We start from the raw sequence: 27,692 nt of genomic DNA, 5'->3' as shown, positions 1-27,692 counted from the left end.
GGAAAACCTGCAAAATCGGCAGTGTATCAAATACTTGTTCTCCCCACTGTATACACAAAGGTGTACTTTCCCACGATAGAGCAGAGACAGATGCCAAAGAAACAATGTACTGTATATCACAATAAAATGTAAATGTCTGATCGATGCTGAAGTTATTAAAGTAAACACACAAGCACACACGACAAACCCCCCCACTTAACCCACAGTGCACCAATTCCATACCAGAAGCAACCACCCAAGAAGACATGCGCTTGTGGTAACACATAGAGAAGGCAGCAGTCATTGGGGACAATATACTTGATGCCCCATTTCCAGTAATATTATAAACATGAAACCCCCAGCTGACGAGGTTACACGAGTTGAGATCCAAACGAAACCTGTCCCCCGCCCTGTATCAAACCAACTACTCACCACATGCTACACTGGCAGAAACCTACCTAAGCATTGACAATAAAATATGACTCATTTACAAAACGTGTGGGATGTGCAATGAAGAGTAATGGTAAGATTTGCATAAATTGTGTGTGAACAAAAAAACTGCCCTTTTCCATTCAAGACTAGAAACAAGTCCTCTCAACCATAAATGGTTGAACTCACTTTGTCAAAATGGACTTTTGCAAAAGTGGGTCAAGTTTCAGCTGGCCACAAATTTAATAAATAGAGTTGCTCTAAAATGAGATAATCTCCACAATAACTCATGTCAGGCTTTCTGCACTGCCAATAATTTTATCCCTTGGGCTTTTCGACTCAAAGATGTTCATTAGGAAAATTCAATGGGTAGACAACTAATAACAGCAACACATTATTACTGCAGCAGTTACAATTATCTTTTTATTCAACCAAAACCTCAGAAACACTAGTCAATTGTGCAGCCTCCTTGCTTGGAAAGCCCATGGAGGAATAGCATTTGCCATGAATAACAGTTACCATCCCAGAAAATCTCACAAAGTTTGCAAAAAAAAAGTTTAAAAAAAAAATGTTATTGCTGCAATGCAGTCCAGAATACTGTCTGTTGCATAAGCACACCTTCACATTGGACATTTATTGCATTAAAAAGGTGATCAGCACCCAAATTCAATACAGTAATTTCAGTACCATATCAGAAAGCAGTGGGTTTGCAATGACATCTATTGACAGAAAATGGTCTTTATAAAAAACCAATGTCTTTGTTGAAAGTATATACAAATAAAAGCTAGGGTTATAGGTTACTACCCAAATAAGTAATTCTAGGAAATGTGATGCTTAGGAAAACTGCTTTATTCAATATAACAAAATGTCATGCAAGTCAATACCAACAATAGGAATACAATCTTAGTATAAAACAAATGTATTACAACACACAACACAAACACAACCCAACTACAGGACAAACAACTACTGGACAGATATGGCAACTTTACTTTGATCTCTTCTACCATTCAGTGCTGACAAAGTTCCACAGCTCATCACTGACTGAACACCGAGACCGCACAGAGGTGTCTATGTTGATTGGCGTGGCCAGGTCAGCTCCATAGTGCACTGCAAGGGATTAAAGTACACTCAAACGTTAGTTAAACGCAACCAAAACCCACATCAACCAGCCATTAAACAAGAGTTCCACATTTGTGACTTGTCAAAGGGTGATGGAAAAATAGTTATGCAGTGACAAATACCTCCTCTCAGGATGTGTGGCTCCGTGTCATATTCCCACTTGATCTTGGTCACCTTGTGGTACAACTGGGCCACGTATCTGCAGAATTAACAGTTTGTCAAGTTGCACCATGCTGTTCATGATGTGAGATCAATGCTCACCGACTATCAGGGTTTAGTGTGGTGGGCTCGTGTGGTGTTGGGAGTGATTATTTCAGTATGCTGTTAGTCCTACTCACATGGCTGATGGGATGACCTCTGTAGTGTCATCATCAACCTCCTGCTGCAGGGTCTGCAGCTCCTGCTCTGAGTCACGCAGACTCTCCAGCTCCCTCTGCAGGAACCTGTGGAACAGGTCAAGGAAACCAACACGGGGAGAATCTCAATTGGTGCTGTTCGACTCCACGCTTCCTCAACTCCATCCTCTCCTTGCCTGATTTTGAAAAAGGTCAAAGGGAATCGAGGAGCGGAGGCGAGGTAACAAATGCGCTTGTATTAAATAAGAATCCTTGTCCACTAGTATGTCATCAGGCAAATTACATTTACAGGGGTGGAGTCCCAAAATAAGTTTAACGTGATAAAAAACATTGTGCTAGTAGGTAAAATTTGCATAGACTTTAAAAAATGTGTGCATGCATTTCTCTTTCGAGAAAACACCTGATTCAAAGTGGTTGTAGCAGATTTTAACACACTTCCACGCTAGTCACTGGGAGGATCCTCTGCATGCTCACTGTATGGCATATAAACTGAAATCTCAAAATACTTTCATCAATGGATGGCAGCCTGGTCAGCCTGCAGCAATGGACAAGTTCAAGGTAGAATGTGACTGCTCCCTATATGTATTATCTGGGCAACACAGCATTCATGTGCACTTTTGAGAGCACCAATTGCAGTACATGAAGAACTTGTTCTGTGTAGAGACAGAACATGACTGGGTGAAGGATACTGTAGTTCTGAGTCCATGTTCTGGCTCCTTGCTGTACACTGCTGCAGCTCCTGCTCCAGGCTGTTCAGTTCCCGCTCTGCCTGGCTCTTCTGCCCCTCCATGTCCAGCAGCTTCTGGCTCGCCTCATCCTCACACTGAACTACACCTGAAGACAATGGCGAGCAAGATTAGGCTATATATCTTGACGGAATGGAAAGAAAGTAAGTTATCATATGACAGGATCTACAAGTTGATTATTTTTCCTTACCGTTTAACACCAGTGTGATGGTTTTCTTCGTGTCAAAGTGTCGCTCAAAGAAACACTGCTGTTTTTCTCTCACTTTTCTTAATTCATCGTCAGCTTTGCTGCTTTTCAGTATTTTGACCATCGACTCTCCCGTGTCCATAACGTCCTGAAGCATGGTGGCACGTCTTTTCTGTGGAATATTTTTGTAGAAATAGATAATAAATGACTGCCTGTTCTAGAGCAGACTAGCTGGTGCATCAACACCACTAAAATGGTTTGCTGCCTACGTCAACAAAATCCAATGCTATGTCTAACTAACGTTAGCTGCAGAGGCTCTTGCTTGAAAACAGCAGTCAACTTTAATGCCCAGACCCTCTGACGACAGCTACTGTTACTAACATCTTAATTAGATACGTTTAGAAAGGTATACAATAACAAGCATCGACTTACCGTGTTTTGCCGAATGTAAACAGTTCACCGAGTTTTGCTTCACTCGTTTCCGTAATTCAAAGTTGTCCTGCGAACGCGCGCGCTTACATGAGGTGCCAGAGAAAGTGCCTGACAGAATTTGTTTCAAAAAAATAAATTACAGGAGAAATGTAAAATATTTATTCACATACACAATATAACAATAAGTAGATGCCTACAATTGAAAATATACAATTAATAGAAAGCGCCAAAAATATCCAGCGTTCTGATTGGGCAGATCCATATGGGGGCGCCAATGTCAAGAGATTGCAAGATTTATTTTACACAATGGAACCTGATGGACCGACGGAGTTGAATTTTCATTAGACGAACGTACAGCAGTGGTTCCCAACCTTTTTCGATTACTGTACCACCAACTGAATTTTGCACTGCCCAGAGGACCACCTCATGTGCATTTTACCAGTAGGCCTATGGTCTATTCTTCTCAAGTACCCCGTGGATAGGCCACGTACACCTGGTTGAGAACCAATGATTTATAGAATACATACTCTCTTTGATGGAACTGTGGTTGTGTTGTGAGATAGGTAGGTTCACTGTACCTCCAGAGGTTATTTCTGGACAACATTTGTACATTTTAGGGAACCATTTTCTTCTCAAGAACAGTTGGAGTACACAAAATGTCCTACAATTGTATTGCAGTTTGCAAAATACAGTCAAGTAAATCACAATTGTTCCAAGAGTTGTTCAAGTTGGTCTGATAGTTTTCAGGAATAAAATACAAAATATACAATTCTAAGCGGCACTCTGAAAAATAGCAGGAATGGCAACTATCAGTGCCAATGCTATTGTAAGCTCATTCAACTTTGATTTATTAGAAACCATACTGTTCTCTGGTCCATTTATATTGTGCAGTTTGTCACTTTACCAACCATTCACCGCAAACCACAAAAATATAAGGGGACATAAATCATAATGATGCCGTTCTCTCCCTCACTCCTTGATCCCTTGCTTCTCACTCTTCGCTTGAGCCTTTCGTTTCTGCCTGCCAAGCTGCCTGAAGTGCAGTCTCTTGGGATTCAGTCCATAGGCCTTCAGTCTCTGTCCGCTGAACTCTCGCCCACCCATTTTCACCCTGAAGGGCCCCTTCCCTGACATGAGGCGGCTTCCTGGGTGCCTGTTTTTCTTCTTTGGCAATTTTGGCCTTTCAGTCCTTGTGTTGGCAGTCTCCTGAGTGGTAGCAACTGTTTCCTGCTCCAGTTTCAGCTTCTTGGATTTGGGTACCAGGAACTCCTCTTCCTGGTCTCCTGCCTCTCTCAGTGCCTGGACTACCGTCCCCTCACCAGAGTCCAATGCAGAGCTTTCCTGACTGGGTCCAGCCTCATCATCATCCTCCAGATCCTTGTCATCCTTCTCTGCATTCTTCATCCTGTCTCTTCTCTTCTTACCCACTTTGGTCTTGCCCTCTGCTTTGTCCTCCCTGCAAGGAAATATGAGCACAAATTGGTCAATGATGATAATTCAGTTCAGATTTCTTAGAGAACATATTCTGCATATGGTAGAATACTCACTCAGCATAGAAAGAGTTCAAGACTTCTATCTTTTTCTTCACATTTTGTCCTTTGATTTTGTAGTTCTGCAAATCACTCATCTCTTCCTTGTCAGACCTGAAAAAGAGATTGAAGAAAAAAATAGAAAAGGAAAAATCTGGAAGGCCATTTTCCCCATAGGTAGCTGATTAGTAAATGCCTACTGTTTTGAGACCAGGTTCAGTACCTGAACATGCAGGTCTTCTTTAGCGAGGCCCAGCGGTTCAGCTCTTTCTCATCTGCTCCCAGGATCTGAGGGAAGAACAAGTTACTTTCTGTAATAGTAACATATTCATACAGCCACTTTAAACAAAGACGCTAAATCCACAGAAATGACTTTAAACCTAATTTGTGCAGATAAGGCTCCAAACAAGTTGATAACTCAGTGCATACAAGCATTTCCCTTTCTATCATTCTCTCCTCATCCTCGTCTGCTCAGAGAGAAGATTGACTGAAGTCATGCCCTGGTCAGAGCCGTCCCCGGAGGGTGGCAATACCAGGTCAGTCGCATCTCAGCTCATCAGTGCAGGACTCAGGGTCTGTACAGTGCAACACTATAGCACAACCCAGGGTTCGGGGGTCAATTATATTTAAATTCCAAACAACTAAAAAAGTTAACCAAACTCAATTTTTTTCTAATTGAAAAGCATGGGAAAAAGTTTGAATTTTAGTGTACTTCCTGAATTGACTTGAACCCAACCCTGAGACAACCTAGTAGGAACTAGAGCTCCCAGTCTCACCTCATCAGTGGACAGGCCAAAGTCATTGGCCAGGACCTGCCTGTAGCGAAACCTGCAGGGGATATCGTCTATGATGTCCTCATAGTCCAGCTTATAGTACTCGTCCAGGTACTGCTCAAAGGACTTCTCCTCTGAAACACAAAGGATGGATACATGAAAGAGAATTCAGTCTCAATATCTATAGTACATCAAACAGAATTGATAAGGTTATGGAAAATAACCCAAGATTCATGGTGGTGAACCTCCTGAGACTTACGGGGGTCAAACACAGGCTTGTTTTGGGTAATGACCTCAGCAAAATGAGACTTCTTTCTCTTCTTTCCCATCAGTGGGGCATCCACCTTCATCTTCTCCTTTTTCTTCTGCTTCTTGGAGGTGCTTGGCTGACTGGGATCATAGTCTGCATCCATCTGGTCAAGTGAGAGTTCAGATGAGTGAGTCACATACAATCTCAAAGGCCTGACTATCTCCAACATCAACGAGACCTTTATTTCTGACTAGCCTCCACTAAACGTGTTTCTGAAGGTCTGCAGGCAATGCTGAAGTGATGATCATATGAGAGGAACTCACAATAAAATCTGGATCTTCACAGTTTGGCTGGTCGTACTCTTCTCCTTCATGCTCCTCTTCCTCACCACCATATTCCTTGTCTCCACCCTCTCCTGTCCATGTGTCCCAGTTCCAGTGTTCTGCAGGACAGAGAAAGCTACCTTATTACAATGCCACCGATTCTAAAGTATTAAATTCTACTTGAGATAATAAAATCAGCAACGAGTGACTTACCACCCTCTAGCTCTTCAACTTCAAACTGGGGCTTCTCCCCCCCTTCCTCTCCATAATATCCATCACCAAAGAATTTCTGGAAGAATAAAAAAATACAGGGAGAGACAATAAGAGGAGTGTCTTTTTATTTACAATCCGTTTCTCTTCTTGAGGTGTGTGTGTGGTCACCTGCATGAGCTGGTCATGCTGCTGGGGGTCAAAGTCTCCCTCCAGGTCCACCTGACTGAAGGCCAGCTGCTCGTTGCCTGTCAGCTCCTGCAGCCGCCGCAGCTTCTGCATGATCTCATTACGCTTCAGGTTCTTCAGCTGCTTCAGCTGCTCATGCTTCTGCTCCTTCTCCTGCAGGGGCCAGAAGAGTGACAGGTCAGTTCGTTGGGAGAGTGGGAGGGTGAGAGAAATGAGGAAGGGATGGTATGATGTATAAGATTAACTAAAAGAGAGAGTCTACTGACCTTTTTCTTCCTATCCTTCACTTCCTCCCTTTTGAGCTTCCTGCGCTCGTCTTTGGAGCGGACAGAGGTGGCAATGGTACGGGGGTAAGTCTTGATCTGTAAGGAACAATAAGATACTATATGAGACCAAGGTACATACACTACACCATACAAACAGACATGTGCATGTAGAGACAGACGGGTAAGTCCACCTTCTGGGCATCAGGCTCCTCAAAGCGGAAGTTGTAGTGTCTTTCAAAGTCCCCCTGGCGCTCCAAGAACGACTCCCCATCCTCTTCTGAGTCCTCCACGTCATCATTCACCACTTCGTCATAGCTGGGGATCCTGAACACAGCCATGGCAGATTAGTACACAGTCAGAGTGGTGCTGAGCACTGCTCTACGATTACAATTGAAAGCATACATGGACAAAAACGAAAAAAACGAAAAATGTATAAACACATAAAATAACTTATGTAAATAACTGTTACCTGTCCACGTCATCTTTCTCCATGTAGCCCTTATTCAGGACAAAATCCCTAAGGAAACACTCCTCCTCATCCAGCTCTGGGTCGTTCCAATAGTCCCTCAGGTATTTCTGTCTCAACACACAGCACATATTTCAGTCACAGCAGGTCATTACATAGCTCTCTCTTTCCCTCTATTCCCACAGTCTCTCCATCACTCACCATGTCCTGCACCGCTTCTGGGCCATCCAGCTCTGCCTGGCCTTTCAGCCAGTCCACATAATCCTCTTCCTCTTTATCCTGTTGGGTAGAAAGATAGCAGGTTAGAAAAATAGAATGTTTGTCTCTGCAGTGCTTTATACTGTAAGATAAGACAAAGTCAGGTACTGGTTCCCACTGACCTTCTCTTCCTGTGTTTTGGTCCTCTTCAGCAGCTGAAAGTCCTCCTCACTGCCCTCCTCATCACTGTCCTGTATGAACTTACGGAAGCTGGAGGAAGCATGACACGGTGTTTATGTTCCAAAGACAGTTATAAAAGACAGAAAACAAGGGTTTATTTACACAAATAAATAAACTGTTCTTTATGACAAAGGACACAGTGATTATGAGAGAATTTAACCTTTACCTCTCTTTCAATTCTCTCTGCTCCTGGATGTAACTTGGAGATGCAGCTCTCTGTCAAAGAAAGCAAAGGCAAACAAATGACTTCTTGTGACATACCTCCATGTAAATGTGTCATTACATACAATGTATCATAACATGCCTCTCTCCTCTTTGCAGCCTCTTCATCATCACTCTCCTCATCATCATCATCATATTTACTGGGAATGAGACAAATTGTTATTGTCAAACCATTTGCCCAAAATGAGATATAAAGATATGCACAGTAGGACATCTGCAGCTCACTCACCCTCCCCTTTCCAAGATAACTTTTCGCTCATAGTCTTTCAGATACATTGGCTTCTCTGTGGTTTTCTTTGAAGTTGAAGGCTGGGCATCATCCCCAATGAATGCATCTGATTAAGAATGAAAAATTGGGTGGTGAAAGACACCTCTTAAACAAACAAACACAGAATCAAAGTGTCATACTGTAATCAGTTGCAGCAACAAGACACGCGAACTGATGACATACCTTCCACTGTGTAGAACGTTGCATCAGTCTGATAGATCTTAGGATCTTTCTTCTTCAGCAGAGACAATGTTCTGTAGAAGTCCCTTTCGACTTTGGGGTCAAGTTCCTAAGACACACATTAGTCTGCATTGAAATTACAAATATACAGGTCAAGGACAAAAAGGTAGGGCCAAAAACACTGACAAACCATAAACTGAACACCATGGCAGTGTTGGCATTGTGACCTTGAAACTATATAGCTAGCCAAATTAGATACAGTAATAGTACTTACCACCTCGCTATCACCATCTGACTCTGACTCTGAACCAGACTCACTCTCGTCAGCTTGGTCACCATATTTGTCTTTCACTGAAATAAATCAATGATATTTGTCTTTCACTGAAATAAATCAATGATGAACATGACAAGCCATTCAATGTGGTGCAAGCATTCTGCCAGGAAAACAAGTCAGAACTAAATTGCTAGCTAGCTGGACATGCTAGCTACCTAGTTATAACCAAAAATGTAACGATGACTAAGTTAACGTCTGAACGTATAATTATATAAGTTACAGAATAAGATTAATTTCAAATGCGATCAAAAGTTAGCAAGCTAGTTGAAAAGGATAACTTTAGCTAACATGAGCTAAAGGGCTGGCTTGCTAGCCATCTAGCGGGTGGGTATAATTTGTGGAACGTTCCAACAGGAATCTGTTCCAAAAACGTAAAGTACAAGGTTGCCAACAAACAACGCATACAAAGTAGCACGATCAATTCACCTGGCTAACTAGCTGCCGAATAGGCATCAACCCACCACGTAGCTTATTCTTAATGTTTGTCCACATGCTACCAGAGTGAGGACAGACATTTTTCGGAATAAACGTGGTGAGTGAAAAACGTAATGAAATAGCCCACTCCATACCCGGTATTTTATTCTGCCGCTATACGACTTTGTATGTGTTGTTTGTTGGAAACCTTGTTATTTACGAAGTTTTCGGGAACAGATTCCTGTTGGAACGTTCCACAAATTATACCCACCCCCATCTAGCTAGCTAACAAGCTTGGGAAGTCACACTTACGCCTTTGTAACTCTTCTTTTTGTCTATATTTGTCATATTTCTCTGCAAACTTTGAATTAATCTTGAAATCCGATTTGCCTGACATGATTACTTGTGAACTGGATAATATTTATCGGAAAAATAATTCTGTGAAATCTGTTCATGACATCCACAGCAGCATGTATAGAACTACCACGTGGTTTCCTGCGAGGAGCGTCAGAGTTCCAAACGACGATCAACCAATCATAGGTTTAGAAAATATGTACGTTTTATCAACAAATATATTTGTTGCCAATATTAAATGATTTTTTGTATATATAAAAAAAATCACAAAATACATATTGATTTGCAAATATTTCTTAGAAATATTCAAATTAAGGGTCCTAGTTTGAGAGCATTGATGGCCTTTTCCTTTTGCGTTAGTAAGAATATTCGTATGATTTATGTTGAGTAATAATCTCCAACCTAGTAGCAATGTGTGTGTCGGATACAATGTTAATCTACTCTGTAGATATCTAATGTTTTTGTGTTGTCTGTGTGTGTAGTATGGTGTAGTAGCCCATCACAATGTTTTTGGAATGAGACTCAGTAGCACAGCTGGGGGCACTCTAGTACAAATTGTCAATATGTATAGGCCCATATGTGCCATGCTGTTCCATCCCTATGGTTTTTTAAAGATCATAAGGTGACCAGACAGTGAAAGTACAGGAGATAATGTCTACTGGGAGGATAGTTTACACAAGACTTGTGAATGTATTTTAAAAACAGTAATGGAATTCATTATTCCAATTATCTGACTCAGAAAGAACAGGTCAAAGACACCAGTTTACTCACCCAGTTTTCAATTGCAATTATCGAGACAACTATTCCTTTTTTATACTTCATCAATATAATGTTCTGTTTTTGTCTAGTTGGACGATTTAGGCCTATGCCCAAATTCTCTCAGTATATTCTGTTTGTCACCTCAACATTCATGTGGCTCTGACCTCTCTGAATTGGGCTTTACTCAGATTCTTTCAAACAACAACCTCGTATATGGTCTTACATGGCATCAATTATCATTCATGTTCTCTTTGCTCTTTGTACTCAGCTACTCTGAGTCATGTCTTCATCTCCCTGGGCCCCACAATAAAACATCAGTTACGTTTACATTGCAATTCTTTGCCAATCTATGTAGCTTATCACCACTGTCAAACAAGTCTGTCAAATAATAACACATCCCACCTAAAGCAAATAATAGTGCCTGAGATAAAGAGACTGTTTCTGTAATAATTAATGACTTTAAGTAGCTTCATTCACCTCGTTCCCTGTGTCATGTCTTGAATAGTCGACCAGGTATTGGAGGGCTCTAGGGAGTGAGGCTGCAGTGGGATTCAGAGAGGAGGAAGGTGTTTGTTTCAGGTCGGAGGTGATAGTCAAGGGACAGCAATATAACTGGGTCGTTTCACAAAATGAGTGCCTTTTGTTGTTTTAAGTAGAAATTGTGCACCAATGTTTAATTTTTAAAGCTTGTTATATTTATTGAAGTGCTCTTTAATATAGACCACATAGATAATTCAATAAATCTGATTTTTATATAACTGAAGACAAAATTCAGTTATATGCACCCTCTGTGACCTTCACCATCATTGTAAAGCCCCAGTTATTTTGCTGCTTTGACAAAGTCATTTCTGAAGATCAATATATATTTAATGTGATTAGTGATTCATTTTAAGGTAAAAAGAAAAACGAACTGTCCCTCATTTTAAGGTCAACCCTATTACGTGAACTGAACTCTCGTTTTAATATGGTGAAACTATTACTTAACATCTAATGATCAAATCATTGCGTACAAGAAAGTGAGTTGGTTCTACTCTTTTTGGCCATTTTCTGGTGTTTTGTGGTGAAAACTGAGTGGTTCGAGCATAACATGTCAACCCTGTTACCCATAGAAAAAAGCTAGAAATGTTTTAACAATTACATTTTTTTTTTTTAGGCTTGCATTCAATTGCACCTACCTGTGGCACACAACAAGCTTCCTTTTCCCCTGTCACAAGGGGATGTATGGCTAATTTAAGATTAAATCTTCAACCCTGTTACTTTATTTGGGAGTCAGTGCCACTTACTGTAGTAATTTAGTTTTTGAACCTCTTGAGTTGGGAAAACTAGTTTTTTATTAAGTTGAACATGTGCTCTTTATCGCAGAATGTTAAAATGAAGTAAAATCAAAAAAATATTTAACCAACTTACACATCTCATAAGGCACCAAATTGGTGTAATTTATGTATCCTTTTATAATAGCCTACCCCGTGGCTCAGGAGTTTTTCTCACCTGACCTGGTATAAATTGGAATTAAAAATTAGATGAAGATTGTCTTCATCTGAAGAAAATAGATCAAGATGTGATGAAGAATTTAACTGGAAGCAAAACTACAAATCAAAGCTTTCTGATGTGTAGAATGACATAGTCTCATGTCATCATTACGCGAGAGGGCTCATCTAAAAATGTAGAGTCATTGATATAGGTAAACAATGGACAAAACATCAACAGGTTTCAGAAGGAAGCAGTGTCCTTCCATGCCCTATTTTCACCCCCCGCCCACTGCTTCCCCTTCTGGGAAAAGTGAATACGTCCAACCTCTGCATAGAATATTGTCAGATATCCAATGTACACAAAAAAACATAAGGATGGCCTCACCATTTATCTCTTCTGTAATGTTTACTTAAAATGAGAGAGTATGATTAATATGTTTCCATGTAGATAGGTTGTATTTCGTATTAACTCCACTGATGATATAAACTGTTTATTATAGCAATCTTTTTGAATACCAGTATAAAGAATACTGCTCATATTGATAGTTTGTTACAGTTTTACACTCTGCTGTACCTCTAATAAACTCCAGCTCCAGTTCAGCTGTACTGAACTCATGTTGTTATGTTAATGATTAAGGACAACCCGAGGTTCTTTGCTTCAGAAATGCGTCATGCCAACAAAAACAACCAGTCCAGAACACTGTGTTAGGAAATGAAGTCATGTTCCAGGGAGCAGTTATTTGTTTTGATGAATGTCACAAGTAAAGTAATCAAACAAAACGAGGCTAAATATCCAGTTGAATAAGTGTCCTAGTCACTGACAGCTGGTTAACATTATTCAGCCAGTGATCCAAACCCAGCATCTACTTTATCTTTAAGAGTGTGCAGTATTGTCCTACTGTAACATGATAATCTAGTGTCCAAGGTCAGTTACCGCTCATGACAGTCTAATAAGGATGGGGACTCTCCTAATTTTCCTAATTTTCCATCTTTCACAATGGCAGCCAGAGTCACAACCTGAATGGAATGGAGATGTATGTGTGTTTGTATGTTTTTTATGTATTTACTGTATATGCATAAGTACGGGTGTGTGTGTGTGTGTGTGTGTGTTTTCTTGGTATGTTATCATTTATCCTCCCTTCACAGCCTTGAACTTTGTCTACAGTAGGGAGCCTGCTGCCAGGACACATAGACAGTTTGACCTGAGCGATGTAGCCTGAGACCTCATTTCTTTTTTGGATGCTGTTCCTGTTATTCTTGGACACTGTTTTTTAAGGCTGCCACACAATCTGCAAAATTGTTTCAGTTGGAGATTTGTGCTGTGAAAAGTGTTCTCTTGACGTGTTCTTGTGCAGTAGCTTTGACATAAACTGGTGTCATTATGACTTTGTAGACCAGAAAGCTTGTGGCAATATGACATGAAGATGAGATATTTCATTCTACATATGGAAAGAAAGTACCCATACACACTTCATCCCAGCTTGAACAAAAAGTAGACCTACAGTGGGGAGAACAAGTATTTGATACACTGCCGATTTTGCAGATTTTCCTACTTAAAAAGCATGTAGAGGTCTGTAATTTTTATCATAGGTACACTTCAACTGTGAGAGAAGGAATCTAAAACAAAAATCCAGAAAATCACATTGTATGATTTTTAAGTAATTAATTTGCATTTTATTGCATGACATAAGTATTTGATACATCAGAAAAGCAGAACTGAATATTTGGTACAGAAACCTTAGTTTGCAATTACAGAGATCATACGTTTCCTGTAGTTCTTGACCAGGTTTGCACACACTGCAGCAGGGATTTTGGCCCACTCCTCCATACAGACCTTCTCCAGATCCTTCAGGTTTCGGGGCTGTCGCTGGGCAATACGGACTTTCGGCTCCCTCCAAAGATTTTCTATTGGGTTCAGGTCTGGAGACTGGCTAGGCCACTCCAGGACCTTGAGATGCTTCTTACGGAGCCACTCCTTAGTTGCCCTGGCTGTGTGTTTCGGGTCGTTGTCATGCTGGAAGACCCAGCCACGACCCATCTTCAATGCTCTTACTGAGGGAAGGAGGTTGTTGGTCAAGATCTCGCAATACATGGCCCCATCCATCCTCCCCTCAATACGGTGCAGTCGTCCTGTCCCCTTTGCAGAAAAGCATCCCCAAAGAATGATGTTTCCACCTCCATGCTTCACGGTTGGGATGGTGTTCTTGGGGTTGTACTCATCCTTCTTCTTCCTCCAAACACGGCGAGTGGAGTTTAGACCAAAAAGCTCTATTTTTGAATCATCAGACCACATGACCTTCTCCCATTCCTCCTCTGGATCATCCAGATGGTCATTGGCAAACTTCAGACGGGCCTGGACATGCGCCTGCTTGAGCAGGGGGACCTTGTGTGCGCTGCAGGATTTTAATCCATGACGGCGTAGTGTGTTACTAATGGTTTTCTTTGAGACTGTGGTCCCAGCTCTCTTCAGGTCATTGACCAGGTCCTGCCGTGTAGTTCTGGGCTGATCCCTCACCTTCCTCATGATCATTGATGCCCCACGAGGTGAGATCTTGCATGGAGCCCCAGACCGAGGGTGATTGACCATCATCTTGAACTTCTTCTATTTTCTTCTATTTTCTAATAATTGCGCCAATAGTTGTTGCCTTCTCACCAAGCTGCTTGCCTATTGTCCTGTAGCCCATCCCAGCCTTGTGCAGGTCTACAATTTTATCCCTGATGTCCTTACACAGCTCTCTGGTCTTGGCCATTGTGGAGAGGTTGGAGTCTGTTTGATTGAGTGTGTGGACAGGTGTCTTTTATACAGGTAACGAGTTCAAACAGGTGCAGTTAATACAGGTAATGAGTGGAGAACAGGAGGGCTTCTTAAAGAAAAACTAACAGGTCTGTGAGAGCTGGAATTCTTACTGGTTGGTAGGTGATCAAATACTTATGTCATGCAATAAAATGCAAATGAATTACTTAAAAATCATACAATGTGATTTTCTGGATTTTTGTTTTAGATTCCGTCTCTCACAGTTGAAGTGTACCTATGATAAAAATTACAGACCTCTACATGCTTTGTAAGTAGGAAAACCTGCAAAATCGGCAGTGTATCAAATACTTGTTCTCCCCACTGTACGTCCCGTCAATAAATAATCAGATCTGTGCAGAAACAGAGTGCTCCTTTTTCTTTATTTAAGACTAAAACACTCCCATAGTTAGTTAGTTAAAAACACTAAAGGTCAGTCGTCTGAGTCCATATAATTAAACACAATAAATCAACATAGTCCGGAAATATAAAACAGCTGTGATTTGTGTATTTACAATCATACAATTTCATAAATACATCAAATCCCCCATGCTTCTGTCAGGAATTACAGAACATTTGTGTTATTCAACAGGCTGTCATCCTGCTAATGTCATGGCCATTGGTAGTGCCCTTATTATCTAAAAGGTTAAAGAAATGTAATTCTGGAAATATTTAATTTTCAAATTAGTGCTAAAAATCTGATGGAATTATAAAGTATAATAGATCTATGTGAAAGGTGACTATTTTGAAACTACTAAAGCATCTCAATATTGATTAATTCTGGAAAACCAAAGGCAGTAAACACAATTAACACAGTCAACTTGTAACATGTATGTATGACACATACTGTATGTAACACAAAAAGGCTGTCAGACAAAAACTTCAGGCATGCGTAAAGAACCCATCAGAGTGTAATGATTCTAAAATAAATATAAGCATTTATTTATGTACATCAAATGTTTAACGGTGTACAAATTCTACACTGGGACATCATGACCAATTTTTTTTATATGAATATTTACAAATACATTATGAACATAATATTTACATATTCATGATCTGCACTGTTGATGTTAGTTAACACTAATTTCTGGATTTATTCCATATGGCTATTGAATTAAACAATATGTTTAGCCCCAACCCCACATAAAAAAAAAAACACAACAGAAACATAAAGAAACACTTTCACTGACTCAACAATAATGTCTTTGTTAGGCTTAGGCCATATATAATTACCCAAACTCTCTGTCTGTCTAATACCTATAACATTGTGACATCCTCAAGGTCAAACACATTTAATTGTAAACAGTTAGACACATTAATTTCACTCTGATCTCAGAGAAAGAGGTGTCAAACATTGTGGCCTAAAGCCACTTCAGCACTATCATTAGTATTTGAATAAATCATCTGGATAAAAGGTTATCAGCATGATATATAATGCACTTGGATGGCTTCTACTCCAGTACCTAGAACTGTCGAAATCAGTTTTTACTTAGTCAAATAAATCTCTCTCTCCAGTAAACAATGCTGTGAAAACCATTAAAAGGCAACTTGTGTTTCTGAACCTGAATGAAGACATGATATGATACACTATTAGAAAAAAGGGTTTTAAAATGGTTCAGCTGTCCCCATAGTAGAACCCTTTTTGGTTCCTGGTAGAACCATTTTGGATTCCATGTATAACCCTCCGTGGAAAGGGTTCTACATGGAACCCAAAAGGGTTCTATCTGGAACCAAAAAGGGTTCTTCAAATGGTTCTGCTATGGGGACAGCCCTATAACCCTTTTAGGTTCTAAATAGCACCCTTTTTTCTAAAAGTGTAAGTCTGTGTACTACTGTTGCATGACACATGAACAATGAACATGGTTTAAGGCTTTCTGTCATAGAAGAATTACACAATTATGTACTGCTTTCACACAGTTGGGGTGAATGAACGGGAAGCTTGAGAAGGAGTGGATGACAGAAAGTAAGACAAGGGAGAAAATGAGAAAGCTACATCTCAGACAGACTGTCCTAAATCTACTGTCTTGGCTTGCAATTAAACACCATATTAGGGAAATTGAATGTTCCCACAGCAATAGTGTTATCAAGGCACATAGACATACAGTATAAGTGTCAGTGTGTTTAACCGTCCATTTGGATAGTGCTCCACTAGTGAGGCAATGTGGACGATTGGTATAAAAAGCTATGATTTGACTTTGTCCCTGTCTGGTGATGATATAGAGGTCAAATTGGCTAGAATTCATGACGACATTCACTATCAAAGGGTTTCATTTCAACAAGTGGCTCAGGTGTTAGTTTAAGTCAGATTTTGATATTAAAACAATTCAGGAACAAATAAATTAGTCTAGACATAGTAAAAGATATGATCCGCTCATTATTTCTCAACATTTTGTCAGTCTCGGACATAAGTCAAATAAATAGCTACGTTATTTACAATACCTAATTTCTGAATTCTACGTAACAAGAAAGAGAGATTTTTCTCAATTCTAAGTGGTGTTAAATAAAGTTGCAGTCACCTCATATATCAAGGGCACTTCTTCACAAACACAAAACACTCAAATATTACAATTACATTACTGTTCTTTCATAATGTGGTTCAACTTCTGAATAGTCTTGCATTTGTAAGACATTTCACAGTTCAGACAAATCGTCTCTGAGAAAAATACTATGGTGTAGAATGGGCCAATAAAACTCAAGCTTGGTGGAGATGAGTTGATGGTCTCTTATGGCTCTGGATTGTGCACAAATGGGCAAGAAAGACACATGAATGAGAAATCGTCCTCCTTTTCCTGCTTTTCTTTCCAGAGATTCCATTTGTCTTTGAGCACACAGTGGTTTGGTCAGCGGTATGACACTTTCTCTGCCTTCTCATGTCTTTGAGGTTGTGAGGTAAAAAAATAAGATTGTCCAGGTAGCTTATATAAAATGTCTCTCTTACTCCTCTGCTTTCTCCTCTTAAAGCGTTTGTGTTGGCAGGGAACGGCAGCACTACGGTCAAGCCTCATCATCAAGACTCACAATCTGTCTCTGAGGGGAAGGAAACAAAGAGTAATACATTAGGTCACTGAACTACAGCTACTGTACAACATACCATAGGCTACATATGCTAATACAAAAACACTAGCATACTCCAAGTGACATTGAGATTGACTGTGTATGACAGATTGGCCTCTTACCGGTGGGTAGGAGTAGCCGTCTGGACTGTGGCTCCTGCATATGTGCACCTGGTCTTCAGTGGTCTTCTGGTAGACTGGGTTTTCAAAGTGAATGGTGTTAGTGTTCTTCAGCCTGTAGTTCCTCCACAGCAGCACTGCACCAAAGGCCACCAGACACACAATGGCTGAGAGACACAGAGACATACAGGTCAGAGGGGATTTGTTGATGCTAAATTGGGGTTTTAACATCATTGGTGTGTAATAATCATGCTAACTGTGTGTCTAAGTCAGTGATGTTAAAGCAACTTACCTATAGGCAGCGCGATGTATAAAGCTGCAGGGGTTGAAGGGGCTGTGGGTATAGCAGCAAATTCATGGCGGATGTCTGAAGGGAAAAACAAGAACAATTTAGATCAATGATACACCATGTTAAAGTGTGATGTTCCAGGAAAGTTTCATCTTTAAAAATATTAATTGCTGATAACTCCTGCATTTAATGAGTGCACACATTTAAGTCATGCTTACCCTGAGTGGTGACTTGAGGCATTGTGGTAGTCTGGGCCTGGGGGATCCTGGGTCTATCTGGCTGAGGGTTGCGTGGCACAGGCTTGGTAGTGCGGGGAGGCGCAGGCATAACTGTGGTAGCGATGATGGGGGCCTTAGTGGTGGCGCGGGCTGGAGGTGCAGGGGAGGTGACTTGTGGTGGCGCGGGTGCCGGTGGGGGGTTGGGGGTGGGAACAATGGGCTTGACTGGAGTTGCAGGTGTTGGTGCAGCTGATCAATATACAGATAACACTTAGGTTAGATATTATACAGGAAGCAATGGATCATATATTTCCCCTGTGTTATGCTACATAGAGAGGCTGAGGGTGCTAGCTAGATATATACCTGGTACACATTTCCTCATGTCTTTGGCCAGCAGCATGTTGTCAGGGCATGCACAGGTGTACTTGGGGGAATGTATGCCCACCTGGGGGGCTGCCAGACACATGAACTCACAGCCTCCGTTGGCCACCTTGCACCAGTCCCTGCCTGGAGTGGGGCAGAGGGGAGGAGGGGATTAAGTCTGGGTACTGGTTTGTCTCAATAGAAAGCACATTGCTATTGCTATGCTACTGCAGCATTGTAACTTAATTGTAATAGTCTGAGGCTCCAGACAAAAAAATAGCACTTTGAATAAAATGCATCCCTGAGGTGCAACCTTCACACCAAAACCCATTGGTGCCTAACTCCATGGCTACTCTTGCATAAACAAACTACTGATCTAACTAACTATGGGAAGATTAAAAAGCTGAGAGACCTGATACATACCAGTTGGCTGTTTGAGGTTGTGGTACAACACAATGTCCTCTGGGGATACCAGGTGCTCTGCCACAGGCTTGATGTCCCTGCCTGTCACACGGTTGGCACTCAGAATGGCATTGTTGCTGACATCTGTCCAAAACACTCTTTCCTACACACAGAATACACAGTACTCCATTTAAACATTTCTAATCGCTGCATAAACATATTAAATATATATGGTTATTTTCATACTTATTTTCATAGTGGCTCATTTAAAAGTTAAAGTTGTAATTTTGGCACTCACCTCAAACACAGTGATGCCTAGGGGATGGGCTAGCCTGTGTTCATCTATAATGAGTGTTCTTCGGCCACCACCCTGGACGTCGATACTGGAGAGGGTGTGCAGCTTGGAGTCCACCCAGTACAGCCGCTGGTTCAGCAGGTCTGACCAGGGGATAGGACAAGAGAAACTAGTCAGACCAGAGTGACCATGCAGAAACACACACACAATTATGCATGCGCACCCTCACACACAAAGGTAGGAAGTTATGAAAGTGCTCACCAAGAGTGATTCCATTGGGCCACACAATGTTGTCTGTGACCAGAGCAGCACGGTCTCCTCCGTTCAGACCTCCCTTCTCAATCTTGGCTGGAGTTCCCCAGTCAGTCCAGTACATGAAACTAGGAGGGCAGGAGAACACATTTATTGAAGCATGTCATCATTCAACAGATATCCTGTGTAGGCTCAAAGTTTCAGTCATTATGCTCATTTATGAAGCCAGTGTGGGACCTACTTGCTGTGGGGGTCGACCACAATAGCGCGGGGCTTGGCCAGGTCATTCTGGAAGAGAGTCTTGCGGCGGCTCCCGTTGGCGGTTGACACGGAGATGCTGCTGCGGATACTGTCGGTCCAGTAGATGTTGCCGTGGACCCAGTCAAAGGCGATGCCCTCCGGAGCTTCGATGTCGCTGTCAATCACAACTTTGTGCTGTGCTGTGTCTGCAGCCAAGTCCATTGAGGTGCTGGATTGTAGGAGAAGGGTGAACAATAGAGAGAAAATATATTTATTATACCATCATCATCATTCTAATCAACATCATCAAGATATCACTGGGAGCAATAGGCATACAACAGGGCTCTATGGATAAAGATAACATGGAAGCTTTGCTCACCTGTAGATCTTCTTCTGGGAGAGGTCAGACCAGTAAATCTCCTTGGCAACCATGTTCATGTCCAGAGCCACTGCATTCTTCAGGCGGGGGATGACACGCGTGTACTCACTCTTGTCCAGTGTCATCTTCCTCACCTCATGGCGATTGGTGAAGAACAGATAGGCTACAGTGCCTGTGTGATCAGACGAGAGAGTATCGTTCCAATAACTGCAATGCATGACCCATGACATTTTAAAAATAAACTTGATCAAAACATGAGCAAAGTAAGCATTCAGTCTTTCTTAGGTCCAATACTTACCGATGGCCTTGCAGGCTTTAGTGGCTGGGTCGACCTGGTAGCCCTCCTCACACTCGCACTTGTAGCTGCCCATATGATTGACACAGATCTGGCTGCAGATGTCTGGGTTGGCACACTCATCGATATCTGTAGGAAGAGGTACAGGACAGATATGACGTCTGTGTAACTGGCACAGTGTTGGAGAAGGTAAATGGTGGCATAGGGTCAGACGAAGGGGGTGTGACAGTAACAGCACTGAGTCAGCATGGCTCCACAGGGAAGTGGTCCAGTCAGGACAGAGACCTTCTCACCCCACTATCACCAGCTTTACACTGCCATACAGGATTGAACTAAGGCAAAGGTATCAATGGGCACATCGCCTGGCACTAGGCCTAAAGGATGTACAGTCTGAAGTCCACATTGAAATGGACATCAGATCCAATATGGCTGCTGATTGAGCCAACTTTTTGGGCTCTGTGGACACACATGCAGCTACAGTGGAAAGGAGTTTTACCTTCACAGCGTTTCTTGTCCGTCAGGTAGTAGCCGGTGGGGCATTGGCACTCATAGCCGAACTTCAGGTCATTGCAGATGTGTGAGCAGCCGCCATTGTTGTACAGGCACTCGTTGGAATCTGCAGGGAGGGTTAGAGGAGAGAAAAGTGACAGTTCAACACACCAGTCCACAACTCCTCCTTTCTTTCAGCAACCACAGCTAGATAGCATTCCCATGGATTCCATCCAACTCATTTTACGTGAGAAGCTAACCATAGGCAAAACAATATTCCCCCTAAGTACATGTTCCATCTTCATACTCACCACACTCTCTGAGAGGCTCATCTGACCAGTCCCTGCAGTCACGCTGCTTGTCACACACCTTCTCCATGCTGATGCACTCCCCACTACGGCACTTAAACCTGGTGGGACCCTTGCAATGGCTCACTGTGGAGGAGAGGAGAGTGTGACTATAACACAAAGGTAGTATTACCATTCCAGTAGGTCACAGTAGTAGAAGCAGGGGTAGTAGCTTTATGTGGGGCAAGAGCCTACCATTGACACAGCCTATTTCATCACTCAAGTCTCTGCAGTCGTACTGGCGGTTACATTGGCGGCCGCCGTGGATACAGGTGCCATCACCGCATTGGAACTCATCGGGGCGGCAGGTGAGGCGGCCTATGGAGAGAATGAGAGATTGAGAGGTCAGTTAAAAATCCATACGCAACTTAAATATTAAAGACAGAAAATATTAAAGCGAATATAGCTAACAGAAGTAATAAAAGGGTAATAAGAGAGAGGGAATGTACTCACTACAGTTGGTCTCGTCAGAGCGATCCAGGCAGTCGAACCCTCCATCACATTCCCAGCTGCTGTGGATACACTCCCCGCTGCCACATTGGAACTCCCGAAGGGAGCAGGACTTGGGGGCACCCTCAGCGGCTCGCGTCCCACAGCTCTGGGGCCACTCGTCGGAGCCATCCGAGCAGTCAGTGTCTCCGTCGCAGGCCCACAGGCGCGGCACACACACAGAGTTGTTGCACTGGAAGGAGGTGGAGCTACAGGTGGTGGGTGGGCAGGAAGCCTCGTCGCTCCCGTCATCACAGTCCAACTCCTCATCACACACAAAGGAGGCCGACACACACTGGCCGTTACTGCAGCGGAATTTGTTATCTGTGCAGTGCTTGGGCGCTGTGGGAGGAACAGAGACGTGTGTGTTAGAGCGGAGCCTCATTTGTCAGGCTTATATCAGTTGGGAAAGAATGGGACTGAAAGGGAAAAGAGAGAGTAGATGAAAGAAGGGGAAATGTTGGGAGGTAAGTTGGGGAGAAGGGTACAATAGAGAGTGGAGAAGACAGGACCACTCACCACAGCTCTCCTCATCAGCTCCATTCTCACAGTCTGCTTTGCCGTCACAGAGCCAGGTACTGGGAACACACTGGTTCAGACGTCCACCACAGCTAAACTCTGTGGTTCTGCATGTTCTGGCCGCTACAGGTGCAACCGAAAAGAGAGAACAACCATCAGTGACTGAAACTGAAAAAGATGTTGAACTAGAAGTGTGGTTCAATCCTCTATTGTATTCCTATTAGCTACGGCGGTATGTGTTACTCACAGCAGGTTCCGGGGAGCTCGTCAGTTCCATCTCCACAATCATCTGTTTCGTCACACACCCATCTCAGTGTAATGCACTTCCCATTCCCACACAGGAACTGCCTGATCCTGCATACTGTCTCTGCGTCTATAAGGGGAAAACACACGTACCCACACGGTCAGTCCATGACTATTCATTCTGGTGAACAACAAAATCTCAAAATCAAAATGGGCTTTAAGGAGCATTTAACTGACTAACATTTACGACCCCGGATACATTGTATAATGGGACAATAAATCTCTCATGAATGAAACCAATTGCTGTTCTATTTATTTCTGGGAAGCACACAAACCAGACGCTTTCCTGAGAGGACACTGTATATAGCTGCACATTGATCTGGTACTGGTACTCCTGGCAAAGTACACAAATCAGACGCTTTCCCGAGAGGACACTGTATATAGCTGCACATTGATCTGGTACTGGTACTCCTGGCAAAGTACACAAATCAGACGCTTTCCCGAGAGGGGTTGCGTGGCAAGCCAAGCCCATGCCAATGCAAAGCCTTAGCAGGATAGGACAACCAGTGGTATTTCTCTGCTTTATCATCTACATACTGTCAGGTCAGTCAAGAACACTACACATTATTTGAACACCTGTATCCTGACATCATAATAAACCACAGGAAAAGGAAAAAGTGTCTGTTTTCTGTAACTCTGTAGATGTTATCTGAGGCAAATACTTGAGCAGACCATAAATCAGAATATATAGAGTTAAATCAAAGGTGCTAGAGCAGGTTGCATCTGGTGGGTCTCATTTCCCAGCTTGCAGTCATATGTGACAGTGAGTGGGGGAGGGACATATGTGACAGTGAGTGGGGCTGGTAACACATCAACAAAGAGGCAGGGGGATGGGTGGGAGAGGCCCATTATGACCCTCTCCCTCAACATACATACTGTACGTATACATGTATACATACACATGCAAATTCCAACCTGCCTATAGAGGAGGAAGGTGGAGAATCTACAACTCAAACACACTGACACATGCACACACACACATGCACTAATTTTACACCTGCCATTGGTAGTGGATAACGTAGATTTTTGTCAGTAATTGGGTGGTGGTGACTGAAGACAAATGAAAAGAGATCGTAGACATACAGTGCTGGCTGATGTTATGTTCTCCTTAACATCTTCATTATCCTCCATGCAGCTCTGAATGCTCTTCATCCATCAAACAGACATTCTAGACCTCCTACAGCTCTCCACCCAACCCCCTATCTAAATCACCCTAGTTAGTGAACTGGAAGAACCAATTAAGACACTGTACTGTACACCAGTGCCCCTGGCCGCAGAGATGACTCACAGCAGTGTCCAGATGCCACTGGGAATTCCTTATCCTGCACTTAGGCCTCAAAACACTGGATGGACACCTGTTTCTGATAGGAGCCAGAGGGCTTGAACAGAGGGAGGAGCTTGAATCACACCACTGGTAGCTGATTGGGTCAAGCGCAAGGTTTGCATGATAATAACAGTAGAGACAATAGTGGGCCAGATACTCTTTTCACTGACCACTGGGGATGGATTTTCAAAACAGGACAGTTCCTGGGTGAGGTGAATCTTTAGTTTCTGACCAACGGTTTCAGGTGCAGGAACAATAAAACCTACTGAATTGCACTACCATGTTATTTCAAGAATGTAAATAAGGGAATTTGGAAAGATTTAACAATTTATGCACATTTAAGAGAAGGCTCATAGTTTGGCCTACATTTTCTTTACTGAGATATTTTGGTCATAAACTGTGACAGAGCAGTTCTGTTGCTTTTCTTTCCATTCTATTCAACAGATGTCAACAGCAGATCTGGGAAAGTGGATGGAAATTAAATGGGGAAATCTAGTACAGATATGACTCTGTGAACAAACACTATGAACATGAGAAGTCAATGTCCTCAGTCACCATGTCTCCACAGCTAAACAGGTTACTGCCATTCCAGTTCTGGACCCAGCTGTCCACATATAAGAGTATACTATGGGCGGCTGTATTGGTGGGACCCTCTTCCATGTGCACTCCCTTTCTTTAAAGGTTTTATCATCAGTGACTTTAATCTTATCTTACCTGGTTGTCTTATCTATAAAGTTCCCTCGTGAGTGAACAAGACTAGCCACAAAATAAAAGCAGAACAACACGTGAATGAATACCCACACAACTGAGAGAGAACATAAAAGAATACCCAGATGTGATCACATTTCACACTGCCATCCCTTGGAAAACAGTTTGGGTTCTAGTAACTCACACAATATGACCCTCTAGGGCCAGGTGAGTATATTGACTTAATACCTGCAAACTCTAATTAAAAGCTATCAACGTCTCTCTCTCTTTATCATGTCCACCTGTCCTCATTCTCAGAGAGGAATGATGGTCAGATGCAGGCGAATGCCCTGCCTTCAATAACATTTGGTTAGGCTTAAAGTTCAGTCCATCAAAGGCTCGGACTGACTAGGTTTACTGATTAACCTTGCGGAGAAATGTAACGTGGCATACTTGTTTGTCTGTCCTCTGATGTGTGGTGTGTTAAATTGATCTTCCGTCCCCTATCAGGACAAGCTGGAGGAGAGTAAAACAGCTCTGCCCACTGTTTGATGAGCTGTTGAAGCTGGCTAATCAAGTAAAAATCTCTTAATATGACACTTAGAAGGCATGGACATGGTTCACAGATAGCATGATAAAGGGATTTGCACAGGCTTACAGTTAATCAGTACCACTTTCTAAATAGGTGATGGAACAGATCTTTTTTGAGATGGGGCATGTCATTCTGCAACTACTTTTATTTATCGCTCAGCACTCTCCATTTAGGCCCTCAGAAAATGTCATGGCAAAAACTGTATTCTTTATGATTATTTGCAAAGAGTTTGAATCAAGTTCCCAGTGTGAGTCTCCCATTCGATGTCACCATTCGATGTCACATTCTCGATATATCTGCACGTTACAGATTGCGCAATATGAGGGATGTCCGCTCCTCCTGATAAGACAATGGACAATGTGAGAATGAGCACAGACTGTTTCAGACTGCTGATGCTCTCACAACAACACAACTCTGTTGTGTCAATGGATAGGAGTGTGAGAGCCAGTTCCAACACGTTCCTGGCACTTTTTCCCAAACATTTCCATACTGGTCCCAACACTAACACTGGAAGTTATTGCATACAGGGCTGATGGTGTTGAACCAATACATTGGAATGTTGCCTCAAGAGGAATACTTAAAAGTCCTGCTTTGTGGAGGTGGGCAAGAGGGATTCCTTTCATTCTCAGGGTGGCCCACCACAATGACATCATAGGGCCATCAATACATCATGAAAGAGTCAAAAACATGAGTGAACACCAGAGAGTCTAGATTGCAATGTGACTGGTTATTGCATCAATTGAGAACACATTTAGTCTATTGCAGCCTTGCTATGTAGCCTAATTATACAATAACTCACTTGTAATCTGCTGTACCTGAATTTGGAAGATTTTTGCACTTTAAAGCTAGAATGAGCAGTTGAAACAATAAAGCAACACCCCGCCTCTGTTTTGGTAAAAAGCTGAGGGATGGGCCTGAAGAAATGTAACCTCTCTCAAATTCATAGACACAGCCAGACTATGGATGCAAGGACTGACCATCCATGATATCAACATTATAATTTGAACCATGTTTTGAGACTATGCAGGGTTTGTTTACATTTAGCCTATATTGTTTACTAACATTGGAGGGAAAAAAGCTTATATTTTGGGTTCTGATGGTGTACAACAGCTGGACTAAGCTCATTAGGTATGTATAAGTGGCATAGCGGTCTAAGGCACTGCATCTGGGTGCTAGAGGCATCACTACAGTCCCTGGTTCGATTCCAGGCTGCATCACAGCTGGCCGTGATTAGGAGTCCCATAATTGGCCGAGCATCTTCCGGGTTTGGCCAGGATAGGCCGTCATTGTAAATAAGAATCTGTTCTTAACTTACTTGTCTAGTTAAATAAAAAATATAATCAATGGGTGTATATATAATTAGGTAGATACCCATAAACTTCTAGTCATTGTGCTAATGCTAGTTAGCATTGGCTCGCTAAACTACCTCAAACTTTCTTCATACTGGCCAATGGTATCCACGAGTTCATCTGACTCTGACGTTTTACTTGCCAGTAAATAGCCTCATTGGCAAAATCCCGTAGTATCCCTTTAATTTATAAATCCTAAAATGGATGTAGCAATGAAGCTTTAAAATAACAATAGCCTACTAACAAAATAATTGTCTTACACAAAAAAGTATTGCACAATAGCGCAAAAATGTAAACTGCTGCTCTTCTCAGCATGCACTATAATGCAAACATCATTTAGCCTCGACCCGGCTCCTATTCCACAACAAGCTTTCGGAAAGGTCTTGTTGCACATTCTCAAATCTGATTGGCCACGGAATCTCATGGCCAACAACAAATCAGAGGCAGTGAACGTAGTTCATTCAAACAAATGCCGGTAAAAATAGATCATGTAAATGTATCTAAAGGTAAATGCGAGTGCAATGACAAAATAAATACTCGCCTACGCTTTGTGTTCTGATAATAATAAGAAACCATTTGTGTTGCACACTATCGCAGCTTCTTCAAGATGCAGCACAAATTTGACCTACATTCTACAAATAACTAGCCCCCTCCCCCGTCGTGATGCGTCAGGCGATGTCCAAGAGTGGGCTATTTAAACATTTCAAATCGATTGATAACTGCCATTTACGATAGACATAATATTTAACAAGAAGGTAAGCTATGTTTAAAAATATACTTACTTTGCCACTATGCATTAATGGAACAAATAACAAATAAGCCAAATGAATTGGGGAATTATTCCCGAAGTTTACGATACACTAGAGTAGACCTATGTTAGAATAAAGATACTTACTTGTTTGGACAACACAGCAAGCCAGGAATACCAACAGCACGCACAGCAGCCGCCCCATAGTCTGCAGCCAAATTGTTAAAATTATTTACACTTTACTCTGACTGTCAATAAGGTACAATGATACAGCTATAACAATGTATATTATATGATTATTCCTTTACCAAGTTAAAACGATTGTTTTATTTTAAAGTCACTGCTTCCAAGCTATTCAGTTCCTCTGCTCTTATGTTCTGGATTCAGATGCGCTTGGGACGAGAGGTTAGGCAAGGATGCTCCTGACAGTGTAATCATGTTTGGCAACAT

The 27,692-nt window shown here is 42.1% G+C and overlaps 3 protein-coding genes and 1 non-coding gene across 4 annotated transcripts; all 4 read right to left on the bottom strand.

Moving 5' to 3' along the window:
* Positions 1–1,239: 1,239 nt before the first annotated feature.
* Positions 1,240–3,396, bottom strand: LOC139564793 (kinetochore protein Spc24-like). The gene is made up of 6 exons (XM_071384611.1): positions 3,252–3,396; positions 2,823–2,991; positions 2,576–2,720; positions 1,869–1,973; positions 1,653–1,729; positions 1,240–1,518 (listed from the first exon to the last, which is right to left on the bottom strand). The coding sequence occupies exons 2-6, from the start codon at positions 2,974–2,976 to the stop codon at positions 1,412–1,414; spliced, it is 588 nt and encodes a 195-aa protein (XP_071240712.1). The 5' UTR covers positions 2,977–2,991; positions 3,252–3,396; the 3' UTR covers positions 1,240–1,411.
* On the bottom strand, positions 3,396–9,645 carry LOC139564792 (protein KRI1 homolog). Its single transcript, XM_071384610.1, has 19 exons — positions 9,426–9,645; positions 8,640–8,716; positions 8,369–8,474; positions 8,147–8,252; positions 8,000–8,057; positions 7,862–7,911; positions 7,638–7,725; positions 7,459–7,536; positions 7,261–7,367; positions 6,983–7,115; positions 6,792–6,887; positions 6,508–6,678; positions 6,340–6,415; positions 6,127–6,245; positions 5,813–5,966; positions 5,557–5,687; positions 5,004–5,068; positions 4,799–4,894; positions 3,396–4,707 (listed from the first exon to the last, which is right to left on the bottom strand). The coding sequence occupies exons 1-19, from the start codon at positions 9,508–9,510 to the stop codon at positions 4,221–4,223; spliced, it is 2,283 nt and encodes a 760-aa protein (XP_071240711.1). The 5' UTR covers positions 9,511–9,645; the 3' UTR covers positions 3,396–4,220.
* On the bottom strand, positions 5,248–5,345 carry LOC139565566 (Z30 small nucleolar RNA). The gene has a single exon (XR_011672933.1). It is a non-coding gene; the product is annotated as a Z30 small nucleolar RNA (small nucleolar RNA).
* Positions 9,646–14,850: 5,205 nt separating the features above from the next.
* On the bottom strand, positions 14,851–27,692 carry LOC139565515 (low-density lipoprotein receptor-like). Its single transcript, XM_071385923.1, has 19 exons — positions 27,551–27,692; positions 27,390–27,450; positions 22,487–22,612; positions 22,240–22,362; positions 21,685–22,062; positions 21,427–21,549; positions 21,196–21,318; positions 20,892–21,011; positions 20,399–20,524; positions 20,101–20,272; positions 19,723–19,950; positions 19,491–19,609; positions 19,233–19,372; positions 18,956–19,097; positions 18,533–18,676; positions 18,170–18,418; positions 17,955–18,029; positions 17,666–17,829; positions 14,851–17,516 (listed from the first exon to the last, which is right to left on the bottom strand). Exons 2-19 carry the CDS (start codon positions 27,445–27,447, stop codon positions 17,484–17,486), a joined length of 2,643 nt encoding a protein of 880 aa, XP_071242024.1. The 5' UTR covers positions 27,448–27,450; positions 27,551–27,692; the 3' UTR covers positions 14,851–17,483.

This window comes from Salvelinus alpinus, chromosome 36 (assembly GCF_045679555.1).
Source record: "Salvelinus alpinus chromosome 36, SLU_Salpinus.1, whole genome shotgun sequence".
NCBI classification, from domain to species: Eukaryota; Metazoa; Chordata; class Actinopteri; order Salmoniformes; family Salmonidae; genus Salvelinus; species Salvelinus alpinus.
Note: the sequence above shows the minus strand (reverse complement) of the source record. Positions and strands in the feature narration are given on the sequence as shown.

What these genes read in the sequence shown, in the direction of transcription:
- LOC139564793 (XM_071384611.1), bottom strand. Translation starts at nt 2,976, where the DNA reads ATGCTTCAGGACGTTATGGACACGGGAGAGTCGATGGTCAAAATACTG. An exon ending in AACATGGACTCAGAACTACA is followed by an intron (nt 1,974 to 2,575) that starts GTATCCTTCACC and finishes CCTGTTCCACAG; the next exon opens with GTTCCTGCAGAGGGAGCTGG. An exon ending in GAGGTCATCCCATCAGCCAT is followed by an intron (nt 1,730 to 1,868) that starts GTGAGTAGGACT and finishes TTAATTCTGCAG; the next exon opens with ATACGTGGCCCAGTTGTACC.
- LOC139564792 (XM_071384610.1), bottom strand. Translation starts at nt 9,510, where the DNA reads ATGTCAGGCAAATCGGATTTCAAGATTAATTCAAAGTTTGCAGAGAAA. An exon ending in CCAAAACACAGGAAGAGAAG is followed by an intron (nt 7,537 to 7,637) that starts GTCAGTGGGAAC and finishes TCTACCCAACAG; the next exon opens with GATAAAGAGGAAGAGGATTA. An exon ending in AGGAGCCTGATGCCCAGAAG is followed by an intron (nt 6,888 to 6,982) that starts GTGGACTTACCC and finishes TGTTCCTTACAG; the next exon opens with ATCAAGACTTACCCCCGTAC.
- LOC139565515 (XM_071385923.1), bottom strand. Translation starts at nt 27,447, where the DNA reads ATGGGGCGGCTGCTGTGCGTGCTGTTGGTATTCCTGGCTTGCTGTGTT. An exon ending in CATGAGGAAATGTGTACCAG is followed by an intron (nt 18,419 to 18,532) that starts GTATATATCTAG and finishes TATATTGATCAG; the next exon opens with CTGCACCAACACCTGCAACT. An exon ending in ACGGCTACTCCTACCCACCG is followed by an intron (nt 17,517 to 17,665) that starts GTAAGAGGCCAA and finishes CCTTCCCCTCAG; the next exon opens with AGACAGATTGTGAGTCTTGA.